Source organism: Canis lupus, chromosome 4, assembly GCF_003254725.2.
Source record: "Canis lupus dingo isolate Sandy chromosome 4, ASM325472v2, whole genome shotgun sequence".
NCBI classification, from domain to species: domain Eukaryota; kingdom Metazoa; phylum Chordata; class Mammalia; order Carnivora; family Canidae; genus Canis; species Canis lupus.
Window position 1 is genome coordinate 26874579 of NC_064246.1, and position 24071 is coordinate 26898649.

Sequence of the window (24071 nt, forward strand, 5' to 3'; positions counted from 1 at the left end):
AAAAAATGGATGGGGGTCCATTCCCAGCAGAGGATGACAACAAACAATGGGCAATAAGCAAGATGACTTCAGAGTGCCATTGATGCTATAACAGGAATGAAATACAGTGGTATGCAGATAAGTATCAAGTGTGGTATGGGGAGCATATTGTACCTTAAAGGAGATGATTAGGGAACCTGCTCTGAGAAGGTGACTTTGATCTGACATCTGAAGGAGGAAAAGGGTAGGCCCTTGAGGACTAGGGGACCATTTCCAGGCAGAGGAAGGTACTAGGTCAAAATCTTTGGAGCTATAACAGGCTTGGAATGATCAAGGACAAAAGCCAGTGCAAGATGAGCCTAATAACTCCAAGGCAGGCGAGAATTGGGATGAGTTGACAAAGGTAGGACACAGCCAGACTCTTCAATGTGTCTGGTCACAGCAAGGGGGCCGGTTGCCTCTGAGCCTGCTCTGGTCTAAGAGCCTGTATTTTCTCACCTAAGAATCACTAAGGTGAGGTTTTCCAGCAGTGAGCTATCCTTGCAGGTTTACCTCAGTTTTGTTCCTTCTTTTGTATCAACATAGCTACTTCACATTCTTTAAGGTGGAGCTGTTTTGCACTAAGTATGTAACTTAGAAAGGATGTATATAATCATGTGTGGGCCAAGGAATTTGGAGTTCCTAGAAAAACTCAGTAAATGGAACTCTTCAATTTTCCTTCCCCACAGATCCTCAAGGGCTATCAAATTTGTTCTAAAGGTCACAAACTCATGGCCCAAAATCTGGGACCAGAAGCACTTATTTGCTCTGCATGCTGTTCTTAAATCAACTGGCATGTATCTCCAAGAGGTCTGTGCCCTCAGAGAGCTCTGTTCTCATTTGTCTTGTTGTCTCCTTCCTGTTCCTCCTCCCTTCATGCCTGGGCCCATTTTTTCCCTACTGTTTCCCCTTAAAAAATAATACTCTATAGTACAGCACAGACCTAGAAATGTTGGTTGGTATGTAGCTGAAGCATGGTGCCAAGGATGCAGAAGAATCAGAATCCCTGAGATATTTCCTTCTCATCCTCTTTAACAGCCTCTTATCTTCATTGATTTTGAAGTCAGAGGTGGGGAAATGCAAGTAAAGGAGCCAAGAGGGGCAAGAGTGGTGGTCCCGTGCCCCTGGGCCCACCTGTGTGCTGTCATTGTGCAGGCTGCACATAAATGATAATCCAGGAGGTCCTATAGGGCCAGTGGTACATCCCTTGCTCTCTGTCTAGAGGCTGTTCCTTTAAAGATTTGGAGCTTTGGCTGAGAAGGAAATTAAGTAATTTTATTATTTTTCCTTAATAATGCTAAAATTATTAATCTTCAAAGATAAGTACTGTTCAGTACATAATGAGTTAGAGTTGTTGATAATTATAATTTTGAAGAGTTTGAGATTGCTGTCAGCCAAGTAATTAAAGGGGTGGGTCCTGGGTTCTATTTTGTTCCTGATGTATGTGCTTCTGGTAAGAACTCTTCTATATGTGTCAAAAATGCCTTCGTTCTACCCCCGTGCTGTAGTGAAAGGGTTAATTAAATCGTGTAAAGTAGTACAAGGCTTGGGAAGAGCTCTTCTGTCCTAATTTTGCCCCTGGCCTTCAGTCTTTTCTCTGTGATGTTCCCACGGTTTTGGTAAAGCTGGACACCCTGACAGGCAGCCAGTCTCCATCGATTGAATGATCTGGCGGGGGTTGGTTCACGCTGAGCCCAGGGAAGAGGCACCGTGCCTTTTTCTCTTCTGCAACTGCCCCGTCACCCAATTGCCCATAAACCACCATTTTTTAAAAACTTCTTGCATATACTAGCAACAGACTAAAACAATTGAACAAAAAGAAAAGAGGAAGAGAAAATGGAAAACTAATGATTCAAGAAATCACATAGCACAAGATAATTCTATTTTGAAATCACAGCAGTGGCACCCAGAGGCGGACGCTCCCCAAATTACTAGTGAAAACCCTTTGATGTATCCAGTTGTAAGAAAGCCCAGGGCACTTTTTTATTATTATTATGAGTGCCTCACATTCCCCGAAAGAAGCATTTAGCAGCTATTTTTAAATGTCTGTATGTGAGCAAACTAAAAAGAAAATAAAAGATCCCTAAAAATCTCCAGTCCTAAATGTGCTTATTTGATTGCCTGCTTTTACTTAGAATAAAAGCCAGGTTTTCACAATGGCATATAGCCCCCCTGAGACCTCTCCAGCCTCATCCTTCCCCTTCCCCAGCTCCTTCTGCTGTAGCCATGCTGCCCTACTGCAGCTCCGAGTAGGGACATACTCCCTGCCCTGCCAGCGTTCTTACTGTATTCCCTGCCTGTGTCTCTTCTTTGGAGATCTGATGGCTTTTTCCCTCCCTTCCTTCAGGTGTTTCTTGCAGTCTCCTTCCTTGCAAGAAACACCTTCCCTTGCCATGCCTATAAAAAACATCATTTTCTCCTTTGGACATGGTAAAAAGAGCTTTGTAGGTGTGATTAAGCTAAGAGTCCTGAGAAGGGAAGATGATTCTGGATTATCTGTGTGGGCCCAATGTGATCACAAAGATCCTCTATGAAAGGGAAGCAGCGGGATCAGAAACAACAAAATCAACTTTGAATGATGTGCTTTGAAGATGGAGGGAAGGGTCTACAAGCCAAGAAATGCAAGCAGCTTCTAGAAGCTGTAAAAGGCAAGGCAACAATTCTTCTCCCCTGGAGTTTCCAGAAGGAACTAGTCCTGCCAACACTTTGAATTTAGCCAGATGAGAGCCATTTTGGACTTCTGATCTTTAGAACTGAAGGTAATAAATCTATGTTGCTTGAAGCTTCTGACTTTGTGGTAATTTGTTACAACAGTAATAGGAAACTGGGCCCATGCCCACAAGACCTCAAACAGTATGACAAGCTTCAACTCTTGCCATCTGCAGAGCTTCTAGTATTTTCTTCAGTTTTCTTTATGGCTCAAAGACAGGGAAAAACTTGTAGTTCAAGTATGCTGATCTCCTTTGGTACTTGAGGCTGGCTTTTATTACTTAGGGGAATAAAAGCTGCATTGTTTATTTTGGGGTGGGGTGGTCCCCAGGTGTGTTACCAGATAGTTCAGGCAAGGGTGAAGGAGATGGCAAGTAGCAGTTATACCTGCCAAGAACAGTGGGATGCTGCTCCTAAATCTATTTCAAAAGCCTGGACTTGTCATCATTTGAAGCCAAGTGGATAATTCTCTTCAGTTTAAGGATGTGATTGGCTGGTGGGTTTTCAAAATAATCTTTTTGTTTTGTTTTGTTTTTGTTTTTGTTTTTGTTTTTGTGTTTTTTTTTTTTTTTTTTTTTTTATGGCCATTCAGCAGAGGAAACTTCAGAAGTCAGAGCTCACAGCCGATGGGAAGGGCTTATAATTGGACCTAGTAAGAACTGGTTCCAATGATACAGGAAGAACTGAGGGGAAGGTCACACAGTGGCATGTTCCTGTTCATTCATTCATGCAGTTAGCCTGATTTTATTTGAGAGGAATTAAAACATTAAAAAAATTATTCGTATAGTCTCCCCAGCAACCTGTTGTGCTCTCTTCCTTGCCTCTAACTTTATTTTTTCCTCTCTCTCACACTTTCCCTGACCCTCTGACTCTTGAAATGGCTTGTGTTTGCAGGAAATAACCTTGCCCTTTGAAACTCTTTCCAGCTTTATTTGCTAATGATGATAATTAAATTAGATATTCAGAAAATCCAAAAGAACTCTCTACCCCAAGTGATTTTTTATTTAACTGACCAGTGAGGAAAGCCTATGAAGCACCAAACAAGAGAAACAACAGGGAAAAAAAAAAAAAAAAAAAGAGAGAGAGAAAGAAACAACAGGAAGAGCTGGTGGCTCATTTGCATCTGCATATGTTACTTATTTAAAAACTAGAGAGTGCTGAATGGGTGGGTTTGGGAAATATGGATGCCATTCTGGAAAGGGCGCTGTGGATAGTTTGCATATCCTGCAGTATTAATTTGACATGTGGGAAGGGAACATACTGATATTTATGTTGTGATGCTCTGTTTTACTGCATGTTCTGTGATGGAAAAGGGGGTAAAGAGTTAAATGACATCTTCACTCGGTCCCACCAAGACCTGCAGACCCTTAACATATCAAATGGAGAGAGATGTGTAAGAGATTTTGATTAGCTTTTCTGTCTTCTTATACTTTAAGTACTTGGCACAGATATGTTGGGATGGGGACTCATTTAGTTTTTATTTTTAAAAAAATAGGACGAAATATATAGCCATTCAGAGATATTTGTGGAGCATCTTACATTCTAAAGAGAAGTGTCCCAGCCTCTTATGGTCTTTGGCTGTATAGATTTTTCTTCCCCTGGAGAGTTTAAAGGGTGATCATAATGGTTCTTCTCATCCTGCTATGTCTCTGTGGTTGTCATGGAAGTAGAGTATACTCTGACATCTGTCTTCCATTGATCCATGAGGTTGATACAAGTTGGATTGTCAGGGGCCTTTCAACCATCATGACCCTAAGTTTGTCTCTTCTAAAAGAGCTACATACTTGGTTCAAGAGGGGTCTTCCTTAGGGCTGATTTGTGAAATAAAAAGTGAAACCATTATTAAGGAGTCTGTTAGAAAGTACTTAAGAGTCCCTGGTGATTCTTTGATTCTACATACTTTTAAGGTACAAAATCTTTAAAGTTTAAAAAGCTCAAAAAAGCTGAAGGAAGTTTTTCTAAGACTTCAGTATGGTTGAGCTACAATGCACTCAATCATTCTCCCTCTTCACCATCTACCCATCCCTGTATCCTTTGACCCTTCTATCCACATCAAAACAGTTACCCAGTGCCTGTAAATACGAGTCAGGCCATGCCTCAATTATCTCATATGTCAATTGAAAGATCAGAATGCAGGGCTGTAGAGCAGATACTATTGTAGAGATGTGGCAAGTGGAGGATTATGGAAGAGAGTACAGCTTGGCCTGAGCTCCATCAAGGAGCATGGAGGAAGGAAGCATGGAGGAAAAGATCCTTGGAGTTGCTGGTGTGTCCTAGTGAAGAGTATTTATTTGCCAGGTGCTGAAGATGTAGGAAGACTCATTTTTTCCTAGTTTTCTGTTTGCTCTTTGACTTATAATCACTGTTTCCCCATTCAGCCTCTCATTCAGTCAACATTTTAGAGCTATGGATGCCCAAAGGAATGAGACATATACCTTATACATACCGGAGAGCTTCACAGAATAAGGTGTGAATGAATGTGCTAGAAGTTATTGGATCTAGGTTTTATCCAACACAAGAATAACTCCTAAGTACTCCTTAACTTTGAGGTTTGGTTAAATATAACCAACCTTCTCTCATTATCTTATGTAACTGACAATAGTGCTTTAAGAGAGATTTTGTTATTATTCTCATTTTTTTAGATGAGTAAAAACAAGAGATCTTAAGAGATATATGCAAGATCCCACAGATAGAAGGTGACCAAATGAGAGTCAAAGCCATCTGTCTGTCTTTATATCCTAGATTGTTTCTATAGTATCACTCTGGCTCACTTTTAAATAGCTGAACTCAAGAAATGACTTCATAATTGGCCAGTCTCTCCAATTAATGACATTCACATGATTTCCTGCAAGGAGACCTGTATTTGTTTTGAATTAAAATATGATGCTTAGGGCATCCTGACTAAGAAGGGCAATATGTTAAATATAGAATTTTATACTATCAGAGGTAACCTGTAGAAGAACTTGTTCAATCATCCTCTATCACGTTACAGATGATCAGGAGCATAGTTTCAAAATCATGGCAATAATTCAGGTGTCCCTACTTCTACCAGTGTTATCTTAACTAACACATTAGTTGCTTTTAAAAATTTTTATTGTATTTTATTTTTTTGTATTTTATTTTACTGGTAAGAATACTTAGCATGATATCAGCCCACTTAACAAATTTTCAAGTGTAGAATGCAGTATTGTTAACTATCGGCACAATGTTGTACATCAAATCTCTAGAATTTATTCATCTTAATTAACTGAAAATTCATGTTGGTTGATTAGCAACTCCCCATTGCTTTTCTGTTTGGCCCAGTTCCTGTAATGATTATAATCCCAAGAGAGCAGGATAGAGAGCAGTTGGATTTGAGGAGAGTCTGGGCTTGAGAAAGGTTAGGAGCATAGAATGAAATTTTTCATTCTGTGGTCATTCAAATGTTGGAATGACAACATTGGTGCAGAACCACTGTGATGTCTACAATCAGCAGTTGCACACCATGATACCATTGGATGCTAGCTACATTTGGTGGAGGCTTGGTAGATCTAAAGACAGGCCTTTAACCCAACTGTTTAAATCACTTGCCTTTGGCCAATCCTGCTTTTAAATCATAATTCTGACCATTGGGAAGTTTATTTAAAGGTATAATTCTCATTGATTGTGTTCCAGACATCTGCAAGGAAGTGTTCTATGGACGTGATACTAGAAATAGGAATTATTTCTGTTAGCAGTTACCCAAAAGACAAACTTGTACCTTCAGACAACAGGGGAGGGACTACCTGTACATGTTGATGTAATGTTGACTAAGTAAGAGCTAGAATGTTTGCACATCAGTCTGGCCAGTGTCTTGCCTTCTCTTTAAAACTATCTCTGAAGTTTGGCTATCTTATTTTCTCCTTCGTTTTTATACTGGGTTCTTCTTTCTCTCCCAGGGCCCCAGGATTCCTACTACATTATTTAGTTCTACTCACCATCTCTACTGCAGAATGTTCCCTTCCTTCCTCTCTCCCCTTAGGAACTCATTTCCCCTCTCTACCCTATTTCTCTACTGGTTTTCATACTCCCCCGTAGTTTAGCAGTCACATTAAAAACATGAGCTAATGCTTCCAGAGCCCTGCATTTATTTCTCCCTCTTTTGGTGCTCACCATTTAGCATCTGGTAAGGGCTCAGAAATATATTAGGAATGAATAAATGTTGGAGGCAAACAAAAAAGAGTATTTGTATCTGGTTACTGCCATCTAGAGACTCCAAGGAGATCCCATACCCACAGTCTAGTTTTATTCAGTCTGCCACATTGTGTCAGTTTTCTGGGTGATTCTTAGGTAAATGTTCACACACATACACAGAAGGATGACCATTTATCACCTTTTCCATAGTAGTGAGATTATAAATTGTTTTCATCTTCTTTTCCTTTTTTTTTTTTTTGGTGGTTTTATATTTTTCTGCTATGAGAATATTGCATTTTATATTTATAAATTATTAACATTTAAAATTATATTTTAATTCTAAAAATGTTTATTTTACAAAATTTAGAAAATTAGTAGTATTGGAAGAAAAATTGCCCCTACTTATAACACTGCAAAATAACCTACTCTAAACATGTTAACTTTATTTACTTCTCGTCTTTTTTTTTCCCTTGGTGCATGCATTTTGGCATGTAGTTGTGATCATGTTGCAAATGTACATTTTAATTTTGCTTTTTCAACAAACAATACAGGTGTTTTTGTGTTGTGTAATATCCACAACTTTCACTTTTATTGACTCCATACCACCAGTTCATCTATTTGAATATTAATTCCATTGGATAATTGGATTTAGCGTTTTCCCGATATATAGCAACAACACTAAAATGAACATTTGTTAAGTGTTCACTATATGTTGGGTATATCATAAGGAATAAACTGGTAAACAAATGAACTTTTATCATTAAAGATTGTAGAGTCTTCAGAAAAAGTTTGCATTAACAACTTGCATACCTCAACATGGCATGAGGTTTGTATTAGACATATGGACTCATGAGAGCATTGAAGGAACATAGAATCTAGTCTTAAGCAAGGATTCAGAGAAGTTTTCTGAAACAGGTGACCTTGAAGCTGAGACCTAACAAATACATTACAACTAATCAGGGAGAAATATGGGAAGAACATTATAGGTATAGGGAACAGCATGTATGGTGGCTCAGAGGACAGGCACATTGTCAGTTGACGGAACTGAACTTCAGTTTGGCCAGAGAATATTGTCGGGGAGGATACAGTAAGAGAGAGGATAATAATCAGGTAGGTAAGGGAGCTGGTGGCAGAGGTGAGCAGGGGTAAGATAATTTGTGTTCCGATATAAGGAGTGGAAACTTTGTCTTATACTTAGAAAAATTAGAGTTTTGAATTGAGGAGCTAAAAGATTAGATTGGCTTATTAAAAAGATCATTCTGGCTCCAGTCCACAGACAGAAATGGGGAGACCATTTAGGCAGTGGAGCAAGTAATTCATGCAAGGGGTATTATTGGTCACTTACCTGGTTTTGCCTTTTTCATAGTCATAATAACCCTGAGATTAAATGTTCACGTGTAGCACAATTTTGCTGTACTTGTTACTATCTCATTAGAAAAGATTGAAAGGAAAATGCTGATTAGCGTAGTATAACATGTCAGGACCACTTGAAGGCTGAGGTCATTCTTGTGTTCTACAAAGTCATTTCAGTAGCACATGGTGGAGACAGGCAAGGGTTACTTTGTTGAGGATGGCCCTCTCCACACTCTACGTGGTTCACACCAGATTTCATCCCAATTTACATATCCCCCAAAGCTGCATCATTTTCCAGAAACTCAACTGCTACACTGAACTCAGTGCTACAGCTGTGTAAGTGATTAAAAAAAAATCCAACATAATTAGGATGATTACATACATTTTACAGCTATGTTTCATGGACTCGCTGGGTTGAAAGTGTTTGCCCAAGGTCAACTACATCATTTCCCTAAAGGAGCATTCTATTCTGCTTCAGATAAATCCTTTGCTATTTTTAAAGTGCTTCAGGATATAAGATTCCACTTTCCTGGCCAAAATTCTATTTATGGCCTAGTATAGACCATCATGGGATCTCAAAGCACATTCATTATAATGTTGCTGATCTTCTTTTTCCAGGAATAGAGAATGGAGGCAGAGAGAACTGAAATGTGAGGGTGTCAGAGGCAGGCAATGGAACCACTCCCTGGGCAGAATGCATGGTCCCCAGAACTCCACACCAGGCTCTGTTGGGACAGGCCACTTTGGAGGCATAGCATATGTAACCAGGCCAGAGCTCTGTCAGAATGCAAGAATGGAGACAGTGATGGGAAGCAGATGGGGGCTCTGGCCTTTGCTTAGTGAGAAACCCACTGAGAGACAGGAGAATGTTTGCAGAATCTTAGAGCACCCTTGGGGTGCCTCCTAGTGCATTTACAAGGTTGCTGGCCTCTGTTTGCCAATGGTGTAGTTTGGTTTCGATGAGACCAAATTACTCGTTGAGTTACTCTGGAAATTTTGAACATTTCCCAAATCGTGTTTGGCTTACCAGCTGAAGCCCGGAACTAAAAATCTGACATTAGAGCATGAGAAAAATAAGTGAAAATCTTGCTTTATTTTGGATTAGTGGTTGAATGAGGTTCTTGTGGCTGTCTAGCTTATGATTTGCTCTCCAAATTGTGTAATCCTTGGCTTGACACAAATCTTGGGGTATCATTTTATCTTTCTGCTTCTAAGAGGTAATATTCCTCTTCCCCTGAGACGTACAGCAGAAATATGGTGGTCTCTTCTGATATAAGGTTTTAAGAAGGAAGGCTCACACCTATCTATTCCCTGGCTCATGGCTATTGGGCTAACCAGTTGGCCTGCATGCCATAGATTTTTGGAACACATCCAGTTTGAACTGGTTGTGATGTTGGGGAAGGCTGTCTTGACACTTGATCTGGATTCTGAGGGATTAAGAGCTTGTTGAACACTTCAGAATTTCTGGAATAAGGCTGAGCTAAGAAAAGTAAGCCTTTCATGGCTTACCATCATATGCTTTTAGTGGAATGCAATCAAGAGATGTATTTATTGTCTAGAAGAGAGAAAATAATATTGACTGGAATTCTTGGGGCAGACCGTAATGAGAGCCTTGAAAAAAAACTTAAAGGATGTGAGGAGAAGAGAGAATGGAAGAAATCTATTCCTCTGTGTTCCCTTCTTGTATGAAAATGGGTAACGTTGAGAAGACTGGCTGAAATGTGGTACATCTGGTTGCCCGTCAATGGGCCCTTTAGTTTCCTCACTTGAGTTCGCCTGCCCTGGGTGCCAAAGAAAGCTTGAAGGGTCATTGCTAAGTCGCCGGCCTGGATAGGAAATGAAGAGCATATACTCTGGAATGGGAAATTTTCTAGAATATAATTTCTGACATGTTTTCAAGAATGGAAAAGTGACTAGAAAAGGAGTTTCATATTTGGTTTAGAGATTTCAGGATAGTAAAGTTTTGGCAAACTTTGTAGTTCATATAGCAGAGGGGGGGAAAAGGAAGATGAGAGTCTATAAGCCTTCAGTCCTTTGGCTGTGGGTCTGAAGGAATCCAACAAGACCTGTATCATCTCTTTGCCTAAATCTAGGACCTTCCCTTCTGGAAGCTTGTGAGAGGGGAAATGCAAGGCTTCTGTGTGTCTCAGCCTTACTTCTTTGCTGGAGGGAACAGTTGTGCATATTTCTAAGAGACTGGTCTCAGGACCTTCTAGTTTTCCAAAACTGACTGATTTGTGCTCCTACCTAGACTTCCCAAGGTTCCATTTGAGTTTTAGAGCCAAGGGTTGGCATAAAGACGGTCCAGAATCTACCCTCCTTCTTTCTCATGCCCTGTTTGAGACTTGCCGCAGGGACATTCTGTCCAAAAGAGCTTTTGTTCCATCTGGAGGAGAAATACAGCTGGGTGCTGGGTAGGTTTTTGAGAAGTAGCTTGGTATTAAGGACAGAACTCTAGATTGGGAATAAGGAATCTTAGATTCTAATTCCTGCATTCTATGTGACTTAGGGTATATTTTGTCCTATACATTCTTGGCTTCAGTTTTTGTTTTTTAATAAAATGAGGGGATTGGACTAGATAATATCTAATCCCTATTTTCATAATAACACTCTCTAAACATCTTTGGTGTGTATATGTACGTGTGTGCGTGTGTGTACAAGTTTTCTGAGAAAGAAAGATAAAAGATAATATCCCACTCACATTACTGTCACCATATGTGCCTGCATTTCTGACACAGCCACAGGCCCCACCCCTACCATATGCTCCCCACACTTTGTCAGCCTGGTTGTCCTTTGTTGCACATGGAATTTCAGCATACCACATGTTCCCATGTGTACAAGATGCATTGACACAGGCTGACTCCATGTCTTGTCCTACAGGGTGCTTGTTGAATCCTAAATCCAGCTACAGCTCCCATACTAGCCTGGTTCTGAGGAAGGAGAAATGCAAAAGTGGGTTTCTAATCAACCCATACGCATTTTGTGAAGTGGCTTCTGAGAGGGCTTTCTGAGGCTGCTCTTCTCTGTATCACATTGTATCAAGCTTAGACTTGGGTGTCATGACATAGTGGGGTAGCCCCTCTAAACCAGGTCAGAGAGAATCATGCCAGTCACCCAAATGGTGCCATTACCTAAGGATGAAGCATTAAATTAATATTGTTGTACTCTAGAAGGCGGAACTAGATTGGAAGCTTCAGAAAGGGCAGATTTATGGATCTCTGAAGATAATTCCATAAATACCTTTGCTCTGGAGTGGAATAGACTACCCTGTGAAATCATACTTTCCTTGTCCCTAGTGGAGTCCTCATGGATATGTATCAAGTTTCTCAGAGACCTTAAATGAATAATAGACTTGATTCAAGTCTCAGATCTACCACTTACATGTGGCCTCAGACAAGTCATTTAACTTCTCTGAGTTTTATTGCCTTAATCTTTAGAAGCTGATATTGCCTACCATATTGCTTCTTTCATAGGGTACTTGTGAGATTCATAAATGATCTTGTTTGTGAAATAATTTGTAAAAATAAATTCTTAATCAGTGGTTATTATCTGTGAAGAGTCAAAGCCCCCTGGGAGGATATGTTCATTGGAAACTTTCACCAGAAAGATAAAGCAAAAAAAGAAATATCTCCATATACATATAGATGATTTTGATATGCAGCTTCAAGGAGTCCACTTAGCAGAAGAATGGGTCAGAGCTTTAACTGTCCCTGAGATAGAAGTCAAATAATCATAATAATGTTTTGGGGAACCTGGATGGCTCAGTTGGTTAAGTGTCTGCTTCTAAGTCAGGTCGTGATCCCAGAGTTCTGGGACTGAGCCCTGCATTGAGCCCCCCCATTGGACTCTCTGCTCAGTGGGGATCTTGCTTCTTCCTCTCGCATTTCCCCTACTTGTGCGCGCGCGCGCTCTCTCTCAAATAAATAAGTAAAATCTGTAAAAAATAATCATAATAATGCTTCTTGCCTTCGTGTTGGAAACTACCTATCTACATATCTACCATCATCTCCCCAGTGCTCAGACACATACCCCATTGGCTTACATAGTTAGGAAATGATTGAGGAAGTGTGCATGTATATATATGTGTGTGTGTTGTAGGTATGTGTTTGTATTATTCATTCATGCATTTCTACGTTTAGTTGTCACACTGCAGTGATTAAGCACTATCTATGATGGGAGGAAGCAAAGAGTATCTCCTGGCTCAAAAGTGTTTCACTCACTAATGAGCTAGACAAGAGCAATCCCACTGTTGTGTATTCTGCTTGCCTGCCTTCCTTCCACAAGTTAATTTTGGTAACATGTCACATTTTTCTCTGGCTCAGTGGATTAGTTGAGAAAATACAGATTGCATCAACAATTTGATCTCCCTGGATACAACTTGGTAGCCCTGTCTATTTCAATCACAACCTGGGTCACACCTGCTTGATATATATATATATATATATATATATATATATATATATATATATATATATATTCATTCACGAGACACACACACACACAGAGAGGCAGAGACACAGGCAGAGGGAGAAGCAGGCTCCATGCAGGGAGCCCGACGCGGGACTCGATCCCAAGTCTCCAGGATCAGGCTCTGGGCTGAAGGCAGCGCTAAACTGCTGAGCCACCTGGGCTGCCCTATATATATATTTTTAAATTAATTATATCTATTTTATTAGCATGTCCTCCAGGTGTTCCTTATTTTTCCAGTGTAAAGGGAAAGACTTCTAAGTACTGTGCTAAATTCTTTGCATTTACTTGGTAATTAATTTATTTATAAATATACTTCTAAAGTGAACTATGACATACTTACCTAAAATTGACAAATCATAGTGAAAAACTGTATGAATACCACAAGTTATCATTACCTAGGAAAAAATAGAATATTACTGCTACATACCCCTTCCTCCCCCACCAAAATCCCATCTTATGTCTTATTCTGGTCATGAGTCTTTCTTCCTCCTGAAAGATGGCCAACATTCAAATCTAACACCATAGATAACTTTTACTTGCTTTTGAATTTTATATATATGGAAGCATATAGTGTATATTATTTTCTTTTTGTTGTTCTTATTTAATATTATGTAGCCTTCCATACTGTTGGAGTCGTTTATCAGTCTTAATCCTTTATGGTTAGTGCTTTTGGAGTCTTATTTCAGCAATTTTGAGATTAGCAATTTATTTCAACAACTACGCAAAGATCATGAATGTATCTCCAATGTTATCCTTTAGAAGACTTGTATTTTACTTTCATATCTAGACGTATTATATATCTGACATTTATTTCATGTATGACGTGAGGTAAAGGGTCAATAATTAATTTTTCATGAAGATATCTGATAAAACTTTCCATTCCTCACTGTTTTTGTCATAAATCAGTTGTCTGCATATGTATAAATTTGTTTCTAGACTTTCTATTCTGTTCCATTCATATACTTATCTCTTCTGGATCAATGACAATCTCTTAGTTACTATAGGCTTATGATAAGGCCTGATAGCTAGTGATGAAGTGAGCTTATATTGGCTATACTTGGCCCCTTGCATCTTTTCCATACAAATTTTAGAATCCTTTTATTTGTTTTAATGAAAGAAACAATGAAACACAGTGTATGGGATTTTGGTTGGGATTACTATGAAAGGCTGCCAACCAATTTGTAGAGATTGACATTTATAATGTTATGTCTTCCAGTCCATGACCATAGGGATATGCTTCTACTTATTTAGGTCTTATTTAGTTTATTTCAATATTATAGCATGCGTGAGTGTGTGTGTATGTGTGTAGAGATCTTACATACATTTCAGTGGATTTATTTCTAGCTACGTGATTTTTTTAAATCTTATTTACTTTGATTTTCATTGTATTTTATTTATTTTTTGGTGTTAGTACAAGGAGATGAAAATTATTTTCATATATTGATGTTGAAGCCAGCAGCTTTGCTAAATTTACTTACTCATTTTAAGAATTTATAGTCTTGGGATCCCTGGGTGGCGCAGCGGTTTGGCGTCTGCCTTTGGCCCAGGGCGCGATCCTGGGGACCTGGGATCGAATCCCACGTCGGGCTCCCGGTGCATGGAGCCTGCTTCTCCTTCTGCCTGTGTCTCTGCCTCTCTCTCTCTCTGTGTGTGTGACTATCATAAATAAATAAAAAAAAAAATTAAAGAATTTATAGTCTTTTTTATTTTCTCTACATACAAAGTATTATCTCCTGTAAATAATCATTTATTCCTTTCCACTCCCTGATAATTATGAATAAAGCATCTATAAACATCTATGTGCAGGTTTTGTGTAGACATAGTTTTAAGCGCATTTGAATAAATGCAAAGGATTGCATTTAAGAGTATGCTTAACTTTGTAAAACAAAAGACAAAAAACCCCACCAATTTGTCTTCCAAAGTGGCTGTGCTATTTTGTAGTCCTGCTGGCAACAAAAGAGAGTTTCTGTTGCTCCAAATCCTTGTCATCATTTGGTGTTGTCAGTGTTCTGGATTTTGGCCGTTCTAATAGGTATGTAGTATATCTCATTGTTGTTTTAACTTGTGATTTCCTGATGATATATGCTATTGAACATCTTTATATGTGCTTATTTACCATTTGTATATCTTTTGTGAAGTGTCTGTTTGGGTCTTTGTCCACTTTTTAATACAGTTACTCATTTTCTTATGGTTTCTTATGGTTTTAAGGACTCTGAATATTTTTAGTTACAGTCCTTTATCTGATATGTCTTTTACAGATATTTTCTCCCAGTCTATGTCTGACATATTTTCTGGGCGAATTCAATGGTTTTGAACATTAAAGCAACTTGTATTCCTGTGATTTACCCAATTTGATTGTGTTATATTAATACATGTACACATACATATGTGTATACACACAATTTGTTAATACTTTATGAATTTTAAACCTTTGTTTAATGAGAAAGATTGTCCTCCAATTTTTATTTCTTATAATGCTCTTATCAAATGTTAATAATTAATTTTACTAGCTTCAAAAAGAAATTGGGAAGTTTTTCCTTTTTTTTTTTTTTTGTAAATTCTCTAGGAGACTTCACTTACCATCAGTGTTATTTCTTTCTTAAGTATTTGGAAAAATCCATGGCTGAAACCATCTAAACCTGGAGTTTTCCTTGGGAGAAAGCTTCTAGTTATAGACTTAATTTCTTAAAAATATAAGGTTGTTCTATTTTTTATTATGCCTGTTTGGTAAGCTGAGTTTTTCAAAGATTTTTAAAATTGGATTTAAATGTCAAATTTATTTGCATGAAATTATTCATAGTTCCCTCTTACCTGTTTTTTTCTAAGCATTGTATCAGTGTCCCTTCTTTCATTCCTGATATTATAATTTGGTATTTTTTTCTCTTTTTCTCTTGAACAGTTTCACCTCTACCCTTGCCCCCAGATTGTTCATTTATAAAACCTCAAAAAACAAATTTGGCTTTGTTGATTATTTTAGTATATATTTCATTTATTTTATTATTTTGTTCTTTTCTACTTACTATTTTCTTCCTTCTAGCTTGTTAAGTTCTATTTGCTATTCTTTCTTAAGATGGATAATTTTTTAAACATTTTTATTTATTTATTCATGAGAGCCAGAGAGGCTGAGACACAGAGGGAGAAGCAGGCTCCATGCAGGGAGCCCGATGTGGGACTCGATCTTGGGTCTCCAGGATCAGGCCCTGGGCCAAAGGTGGCACTAAACCACTGAGCCACCTGGACTGCCCAGGATGGATAATTTGATCAGTGCTTTTTAGTCTTCTTTTTCTAATTCATATAGTCCTCTAAGCTTCATTTTACCTGTATCCTACAAGTTTTTTATGTGTTATTTTCATAGTCATTCAGTTCAAAGTCTTTTTAAATTTCCATTGTGACTTTATTTTTACCCTTCAGTTATTTGAAGTACTTTGCTTAATTTCTAAGCACTTAGACATTTCTCAGTTACCTTTTGTAAATAATTTCTAGATAATTCTGCTCTGGGCAGGGAATAAATTCTGCATAATTTCCTTCTTTTCAAATTTGTTGACACATGCTTTATAGCCTGGCCTATGTTTAATTTGAGATAATGTTTTGTGTTATTCAGTGTTGGCAGTTTTTATGTGCAATATTCTTAATTTGTTTATTTGAATGTGTGTGAGTATGATCAAGTTTCTGAATCATACTGTTCAACTCATTGCTATAACTCCTGATTTTTGTCATCTGCTACTTTCGCTTACTGAATGGCTTGTTGAAACTTCACTATGATTGTGAATTTCTCCTTTTAGCCTCCTTCAGTATTGTCAATTTTGCTTCGTGTATTTCTAATTTTAGAATTTTTACATCTTGCTTAGCAACTGACTCCTCTATCATTATAAAACTTTCCCTCTTTATTTTTAGTAATGTTCTGTGCTGATGTCTAATTTATTTGATATTTGTATACATACACCCTCTCTTATGGTAAGTACTTTTGTTATATACTTCTTCCATTCCTTCACTCTCAAATTCTCTGAATTCTTATATTTAATATGTTTCTTGTAAGCTGAATATTGTATTTTTAATCCATTGTTACATCTTTCCTTTTAACTGAAGTTTATAGGGTGTTTAACATTTAAAATAGTGATCCCTTCATTTACATGCAATATAGGTTCCTTCTGACTCATCCTCTCTTTTCTTAATCATCTCTTCTGTTGTGTCTAATCTTTTGTTAAATGTATCAATTAAATCCTAGGTTTAAACTATTAAATGTTTCAATCTTGAATTTTCATCTTATTCTGTTTTATAGTTTTCAGTTCTTTTCTATGTTTCTCTATTTTGTTCACTAACATCTTTAAAATATATGTGATTCATATGTTCAAGTCTGTGGCTAATAATTCCAATATCTGAATGTCTGATAACTCTGTATCCTCTATTTATTCTCCTGGATTTGGGGGGCATTTGATCTTGTCTTTTGGTATGCCACGTGATATTTCATAGAGTACCTGACACTGAGTACAAAAATTATGGAGGTAATTTGAAGCACTGAATAGTGTTATTTCCCTCCACAGAGGATTTATTTTGTTTCTGGGAGGCAGTTAGGGTGGGGAAAAATCACCATAATCCAGTTTATGATGGAGTAAATGGGAAGTTGGGACTTTGAGAGGTCAGATCTATTTCTACTCACCTCTCCCCCTGAGATATAATTCTTCAGAGTCCCAGTTGAGGGTCTGGAATGTCTACTTGGGCCTCTTATCCTTGGCATACCTTAATCTAATTTTTCCCCAAGACCTCTAAAACTATTTGAAGTTTGGTTCAGCTTTTCAGCCTCTTCATTGCAGCCTAAGAATTTAAAATTGCCTCAAGGGAGAAAGTGGCACCGGTTTTAGGGACATGTCTTTGTACTTTGATTCTCTCTACTTCCTTTCTCTCCATGATCTTATCCTTCATTTTTTTCACTGGTTCAGTAGCTCTCTAAGGGCTTAAAACAAATCCTATACATATTTTTCTGAGCATTTACTAGTTTTTGTCAGTGAGAATTTGGTCTACAACCAGCTAGTGTACCTCATTCATCAAATTATTTATTTATACTTTATAGACCTTGAATTTAGGCTAAATATCAAGCTAAATCATCAAGATCACACACATACACACACGAAACTTAGCTTCACCACATTCTCTCCTCAGTCTGTCTAATCATAAAGTGAAGTCTCTTTCTACTCAGGCCCCGCTTTCAAGTCTATCTCTTGGGTAGTTGTCAAAGCAATCCTGATAACAAGGTATTAATTCTTAAGGTGGAAGTCTTCCAAGGAATGCCTACATTTTTAGTAATAGAGATGTTCTGAAGGCTAGCAATCTTTGATGGAAATATCCATGGTGGAAGAATAGAAGTGGCAAAGTTGTTCTTGTTTGCTTGGGACTCAGTAATGCCATGGGGGCATCTATTGCACCATAGCCAACATTGCCTTTCCTCTCCATCTGAAACTCTTGCTCTTTCCAGTGCATTTCTGCTGTTTTCCCCTTATATGGAAAGGGGGTTGCCCTCCTGAATCTCTGCAAAAAATAGAACCATGCATCAGTGCTGTCCAATAGCTGAGCAAATACAAAGCCTTTTTTTTTTTTTAAGATTTTATTGATTTATTCATGAGAGGCATACAGAGAAAGGCAGAGACATAGGCAGAGGAGGAAGCAGGATCCCCGAAAGGAGCCCAATGTGGGACTCAAGCCCAGAACTTCAGACTCCAGGATCATGCCCTGAGATGAAGGCAGACACTCAACCACTGAGCCACCCAGGCATCCCAAATTCAAAGCTTTTATCAGAGAGTGACAACCTGTTTTATCTAGTATTGGTCAGTGGGCAAAAGAAGTATTTATTTTTTCTATGTCCTGCTATAAAGCACATACAAAAAAACAAAAAACAAAAAATAAAAAACAAAAACCCTCCAAGATGAGGAATTTAAAAAATGTAAAATTGAGCCATTTGTTAGCTGTCTGACCTGGAAAAATTCATTTAACTTTTCTTAGCCTTGATTTTTTTCACCAACAAAATGGGGATGACAATAACATTCACTTCATAAGGATGTTGGGAGGATTATATGAAATAATACATGTGATTATTGATTAATTTTTCTGTATTCCAGGAAGAGTTTGAAATAAAATGACTATTTAAAAATTAATGATATGACATTTTTTTTAAAGTGAAAGGCACTGTTGAAAACTTCTGCTTCGGCTATTTTGTGGCAGATGATAGTCTTCTTTTTCACTTAAATCAAAATCTCATGCCCTAACTTGACTAGAATGGTTGTTCCCATTGCTCCAGTGTCTGCGTTTCTTAAACTATAGATCCTAATCAACTGAAGAGGTATTGATGGAAACCAACTACTAGAAATCACTTTCCCAGATGTAAAATATGAGGTGTCAAGAGGTGAAGGACTGTGCTTAAGACCAGTAGACTGGGAGCCTCCTGAAATCTAGGCTAGGAGGGAGAATGGTACAGAGTATGCCCTGATTCCAAAATAGGAAAAATTGGTTTCTTCTTTGGACTATGGTCTCTAACCCTCTGGATGATGGTGAAGACAGGTATGTGGAGTAGACAACCAGATAAGTTTCTTTGTGATCCTAGGTCCTGGCCCACCTTCAAATGGCATTGTCTTCTGGTCTTTAATAACTACCCCCTACAATATATTACTTTATGCCATTACAGCTTTCTTTTGTGTTTTTTGAGACAGCACCAGTGACTGGATGGGCAAGGACTTTCTGATGAAAATATTTTTGAAATTGAAAATACAAATGGCTCTCATATTTGAGAGTCTGGTCTGGTGACACCACAAATAATAGTCATGTCTCACATTCATAGGGGATTTTGCTCTTCACAATCCATGTTTTTTTTTTTTTTTACATAATTGACCTGCAAAACAGTTTCAAACACACTAAGACCAAAATGGTAGCAATAACTGCCATTTACTAGGTGTATTTTCATTTCCATACTAATCCTTTGAAGTGAACAACTTATTACCCATTTTAAAGAAGGGCAGTTGAGGCTTGAGGCAAAAAAATTTGCTCAAGATCATGAAGCTAATAAATTGGTGGCCAGATTTTCAAGGCAGTTTATTAGGCAACACCATAGTCTTTTCAGAATACTTTACTGTGTCTCACAAGTACTTTCTTCAGCATGTAAAGTGAAATTTTGCCTTGGCTAAGGAACTATGGGATGTATTTTGGGTGGTTGAGTCAAGAGTAGATATTTAATCTTTTAAACCTTAGCCCAATTCTTTTTCTGCCAACTATACAATTTTATATCAATTAGTATATCAACTTTTGGAAATGGATACACTGTGAGCTTCCCTATTGCAAAAATGCATTTGAGATGCTGGACATAGAAATGCAATGCATGAGACCATCTAATCCAAAATAGCCAATCTAAAATTTTAGTGTCTAAAGAGTTGCCATTTCTACTGTACCTGGGTTACGATCAAATTTACTTAATATAAACATCATATTATGTACAATTTCCAACTCAGAAAAAGAAATCCACATCTCTGAGTGGCTTTGTTACCAATGTCATCATTATTTTTGAGCCACTTTGTTTCAGAAATTGAGGAATGTGAATTATGAGAGTATTAAGTAAGAGAGAATTTGGGTAACCTCAATTTTTTGTTCTACTCTGTGCTTCTTATGTTGGAGCCAGAGCACTCATATTAGAAGACCAAGGCAGTTTCTGGAGCTTAGAAGACTTTAGTCATTTCTTCTCCTTTGTTGAATTAGTTCTTTGCTGAGGGAGAGATAATCCTAGGAGCCAGCCTATGTTGGATTATTGTGATACTCTTAATGGCTTTTTTATTCCTGTATATAAATTCATAAATCCCTCTGAAATTAGAACATGTGTCCAGGGCTGAGGTTCAGATGCTATCTCAAACCCATCCATGGAGGTTGATTTGATTTTGACTTCATGATGACTCATCACAGACCAATCTATGCCAGTTTTACATCCAGGTCCATGTTAACTGTGGCAAGGCTGGACGACCCAGAAACTCGACCCAGATTTCTCTCCTTGATGCTCCCTTCTTGCAAAATTGCCACTAGGGCTCCTCTCTCTGGCCTCTCAATCTGGGATAAACCTGGGGTGACCCATTTCTAGGATCACCCCCCATTTGGGGGTGACAAATGGGCAGAGGATGCAAAGAAGTGAAGGACTGACTAACCATATATGAAGCTTCTAGCAGGAGTCTGATGGCGAACACTTAAATAACCTGATATATCTGAACAAAGAAATCATACCCAGAAGCACTAAGTCTCAGTGTGATAAGCCTCTGCCAGGGAGACCAAGGGAAAGAAAGGGGCAAGGATCTGAGAGGGGTTAATTGAGGGTGAGGGGAAGCTTTACTCTGTTATCAAATTGACCCATTTGTATCCCTTTACCTTCCTCCCTTGAGTCATTCTCATTCGACTTGCTAGGAAATGGACCGAAACTTGGTGTTAGATGGGGAGTAAGCAAGACAATTACACACGTACACACACACACACACACACACACACACACACACACTACATGGGCCTGCCATCTCCCTTCCCTTAAATCTGAGGACTCCATTAACTAGTTCTTGCATTGTCTGTGAGAACCAAAAAGTAAAAATGCGGGGAGTTAAAAAAGAGTTAGAGCCTCCAAGCTTAAGTTGCATTATTTTTTCAAAAAACCATGATGTCATGGACTTACCTCACCTTTAGTGCAGTGAAGCGAATAATGTGTACTGAGCTTTCTATCATGTACCATTATAATTAGCTCTGTCAGGTCTTAGCCCTGCAACCCTCATGCAGATAATATGATAATATGTCTTCATAACCAAGTGACCTTACATGCACAATATTTCTCCCCTTATGAAGATTGCATGTCAATAAAGTAATTGAGTCTCAGAGGCTGCAGCGAGGGAAGATTTAGATGATTGGACGTGCAGAGCAGTGATGTATGACCATTATTATTCCTCTTGTCAGGGAGGCGCGTACAAGCGAGGATGGCCAGAAGATGACAGAGATGACGGGTTGCGTTTCATTAAAAAAAATATTGCTGTTAATCACCACTCTATTCTTTTCAAAGTCACTGAGGAAAGAAACTCTTTTTTCATTTTAGCTTGTGATGAACATGCAAAATGGGAGCACATCATAAGGTTTCCAGCCTCGGCCCCTTACAGACTGTCTTCCTTCCATTGCGAAGAGGCTAAATTCAGATCATAATGAATAGATCAGCAGTGGGAGCGTGGACAGAGGCCACCCGATTTCCCTCCTGTGAGGCTCCTTGGGTTTCCATGTGCAGAAGAAGTACCTGCTGGGATGGAAGTGCACTTCCTCTCCTCTTGGCGTTAAGGGAAGCATGCTCACAAGCTCTATAAAAGGAAAGCAAATGTGAGAGTACCAAATCGGAGACAACTATTTTTACTTGAATTAATTTGTTTGGACAGTTTTAACACTTGGAACACTTATATTTCCATATTTTATAAAAGCAAACATGCTGTTTCTCTAGCTGTAAATTTATCTTATGATATCATAACAGCTGGAAACTTGTAGCCTGGTAGGATTTTGTTTCACATTTAAACAGCTTGAGAAATATGTTGGAAACAAGGTATATTTTTTCCCTATCTCTGTGTGTTTGCCTATCTCCTCTTGTTTTTGGCTATCCTAGGAGTGTTGGCAGTATCACTTGGAGGGTATCAAGGCTCCAGGGTTTCTACTAACTAGGCATTGTTAATTTCTGCTCCCTTGCGAACATCCTCCCTATAAATGCTGAGAATACACCAGAAATGCTAAGGAACTTCTTCCAGGGGTGTTGGAGAATCTTTCCAAGGAAAAAGAAAGCTAATTACAAAAGCATCTTTTGTTGGCAGAGGGGCTTCTGAAGTCTTTAAATCTTCGTTCATAAGTAATTGACTAAGATCTAACAGCCTTGAAGAGAAAGAAGCTGATGGCATCACTTTTTAGTCATAGTATTAGCCTTATGATTTATGGTGTAAAATTAGCCACTGCATCCTCTCATTACGGGTGCTGAGTGATTTCTCCAGGCCAGAAGGAGAGACTAATATGGAAGCGATAGCTGAGTTTGTGTGTCTCATTGAGCCCTACCATTTCCTCCCAAAGATCCATTGTGAATGCTTTTGGGGAAGGGGATGTTATTTTTCTTTCATTTTCTCAACCCTGTAAAAGAGAAGACAAAACATAAATAAATAACTTGAAGGAGCTTGAATGTTCAGAGGAAATGTTAACCCGTGGATGACCCAAAGTGGCAGTATAGAATATAGTTTCAGATGAGATCAGTGATTCCAACCTCCTAATTGCCCCCATAACCCTACCCCTCTACCCCCCACTATCTCCCCACAAATCCAAGGCCAAAGCCTTCTGATGGTTTTTCCATCGAATACAATCTGGAGTAGAGATTATATTCATTCCCCAATTTGGACAGGTTTTCCCTAGTAAATTCAAAACCCCCTAGTAGATTTCAGGGGCACTAGGAGGACTGACGATTTCAAGTTCATACACCCTGTTCATATGCTGACATTTGAATTTTGCAAGTGGAACTTCATCTCTTTAGTATAAGGCTTTGGTTGCTGGTAAAAACAAAACAAAAAACAAAACACAACTCTCCTTGGGAGAATAGATCATCGGTTATTTATACCTGGATGAGAAAAAAAATCTGAATGTTTTCTTTTTTTATTTTTTAAGACTTTATTTGAGGGAGAGATGGAGATAGCAACAGAGATAGCAACAAAGAGCATGAGCAGAGAGGAGAGGGAGAAGCAGGCTCCCTGCTTAGCTCAGGCTGAAGGCAGGTGCTTAACCCACCAAGCCACCCAGTTGCCCCTGAATATTTTCTGAACATGGTTAAGAAGAGAGTAAGCAACATAATAACCAGGTGTCTTGGGTAAATTTACATGTGTAAGGCAGGATGATAGAAAGGATATAGATGCGGGACACCTTGGTAGTTCAGCGTTGAGCATCTGCCTTCGGCTCAGGTCATGATCCTGGGGTCCTGAGATAGAGTCCTGCCTCAGGCTCCCTGCAAGGAGCCTGCTTCTCTCTCTACCTGTGTCTCTGCCTCTCTCTGTGTGTCTCTCATGAATAAAATAAATATATTTTTTTTAAAAAAAAGGATATGGATGCAAAAAAGGCCTAGAACTGGGAGCTTTCTGCCATTGAGCAACATTTTTGTTGACTTTAGAGTTTGCTTGAGCCCTACCAGAGCTTAATTCTCTCCTTTTTCCTCATCAGCCTTCTTTCCTGGATGGCAGAAGTGTTTGGAACACACACTTCAGGGTGAGACTACATGAGTTCAAATTGCAGTTCTTCTACTTACCAACTCTGGCACTCTAGAAGGGTGCTTAGCCTTCTGTGGCACAGTTTTCCCATTTTTAAAA

General features: G+C 38.5%; 1 protein-coding gene and 1 long non-coding RNA gene across 7 annotated transcripts in view; one reads left to right on the forward strand and one right to left on the reverse strand.

Moving 5' to 3' along the window:
• LRMDA (leucine rich melanocyte differentiation associated) overlaps positions 1-24071 on the forward strand; it is a 1023935-nt gene that overhangs the window by 886253 nt on the left and 113611 nt on the right. Inside the window, exon 8 of one of the 6 annotated variants that reach the window (XM_049108827.1) lies at positions 21797-22740. The exons of 4 other annotated variants lie outside the window; for them this stretch is intronic. In XM_049108827.1, coding sequence (XP_048964784.1) covers positions 21797-21900 — 104 coding nt within the window. In that variant the 3' untranslated portion in view covers positions 21901-22740. Of the gene's footprint in view, positions 1-21796; positions 22741-24071 lie in introns of those variants that run through there. One more of the 6 variants, XM_049108822.1, reaches the window with a different exon arrangement.
• LOC112651753 (uncharacterized) lies at positions 19533-22995 on the reverse strand. The gene is made up of 2 exons (XR_003131003.3): positions 22783-22995; positions 19533-22049 (listed from the first exon to the last, which is right to left on the reverse strand). It is a non-coding gene; the product is annotated as an uncharacterized LOC112651753 (long non-coding RNA).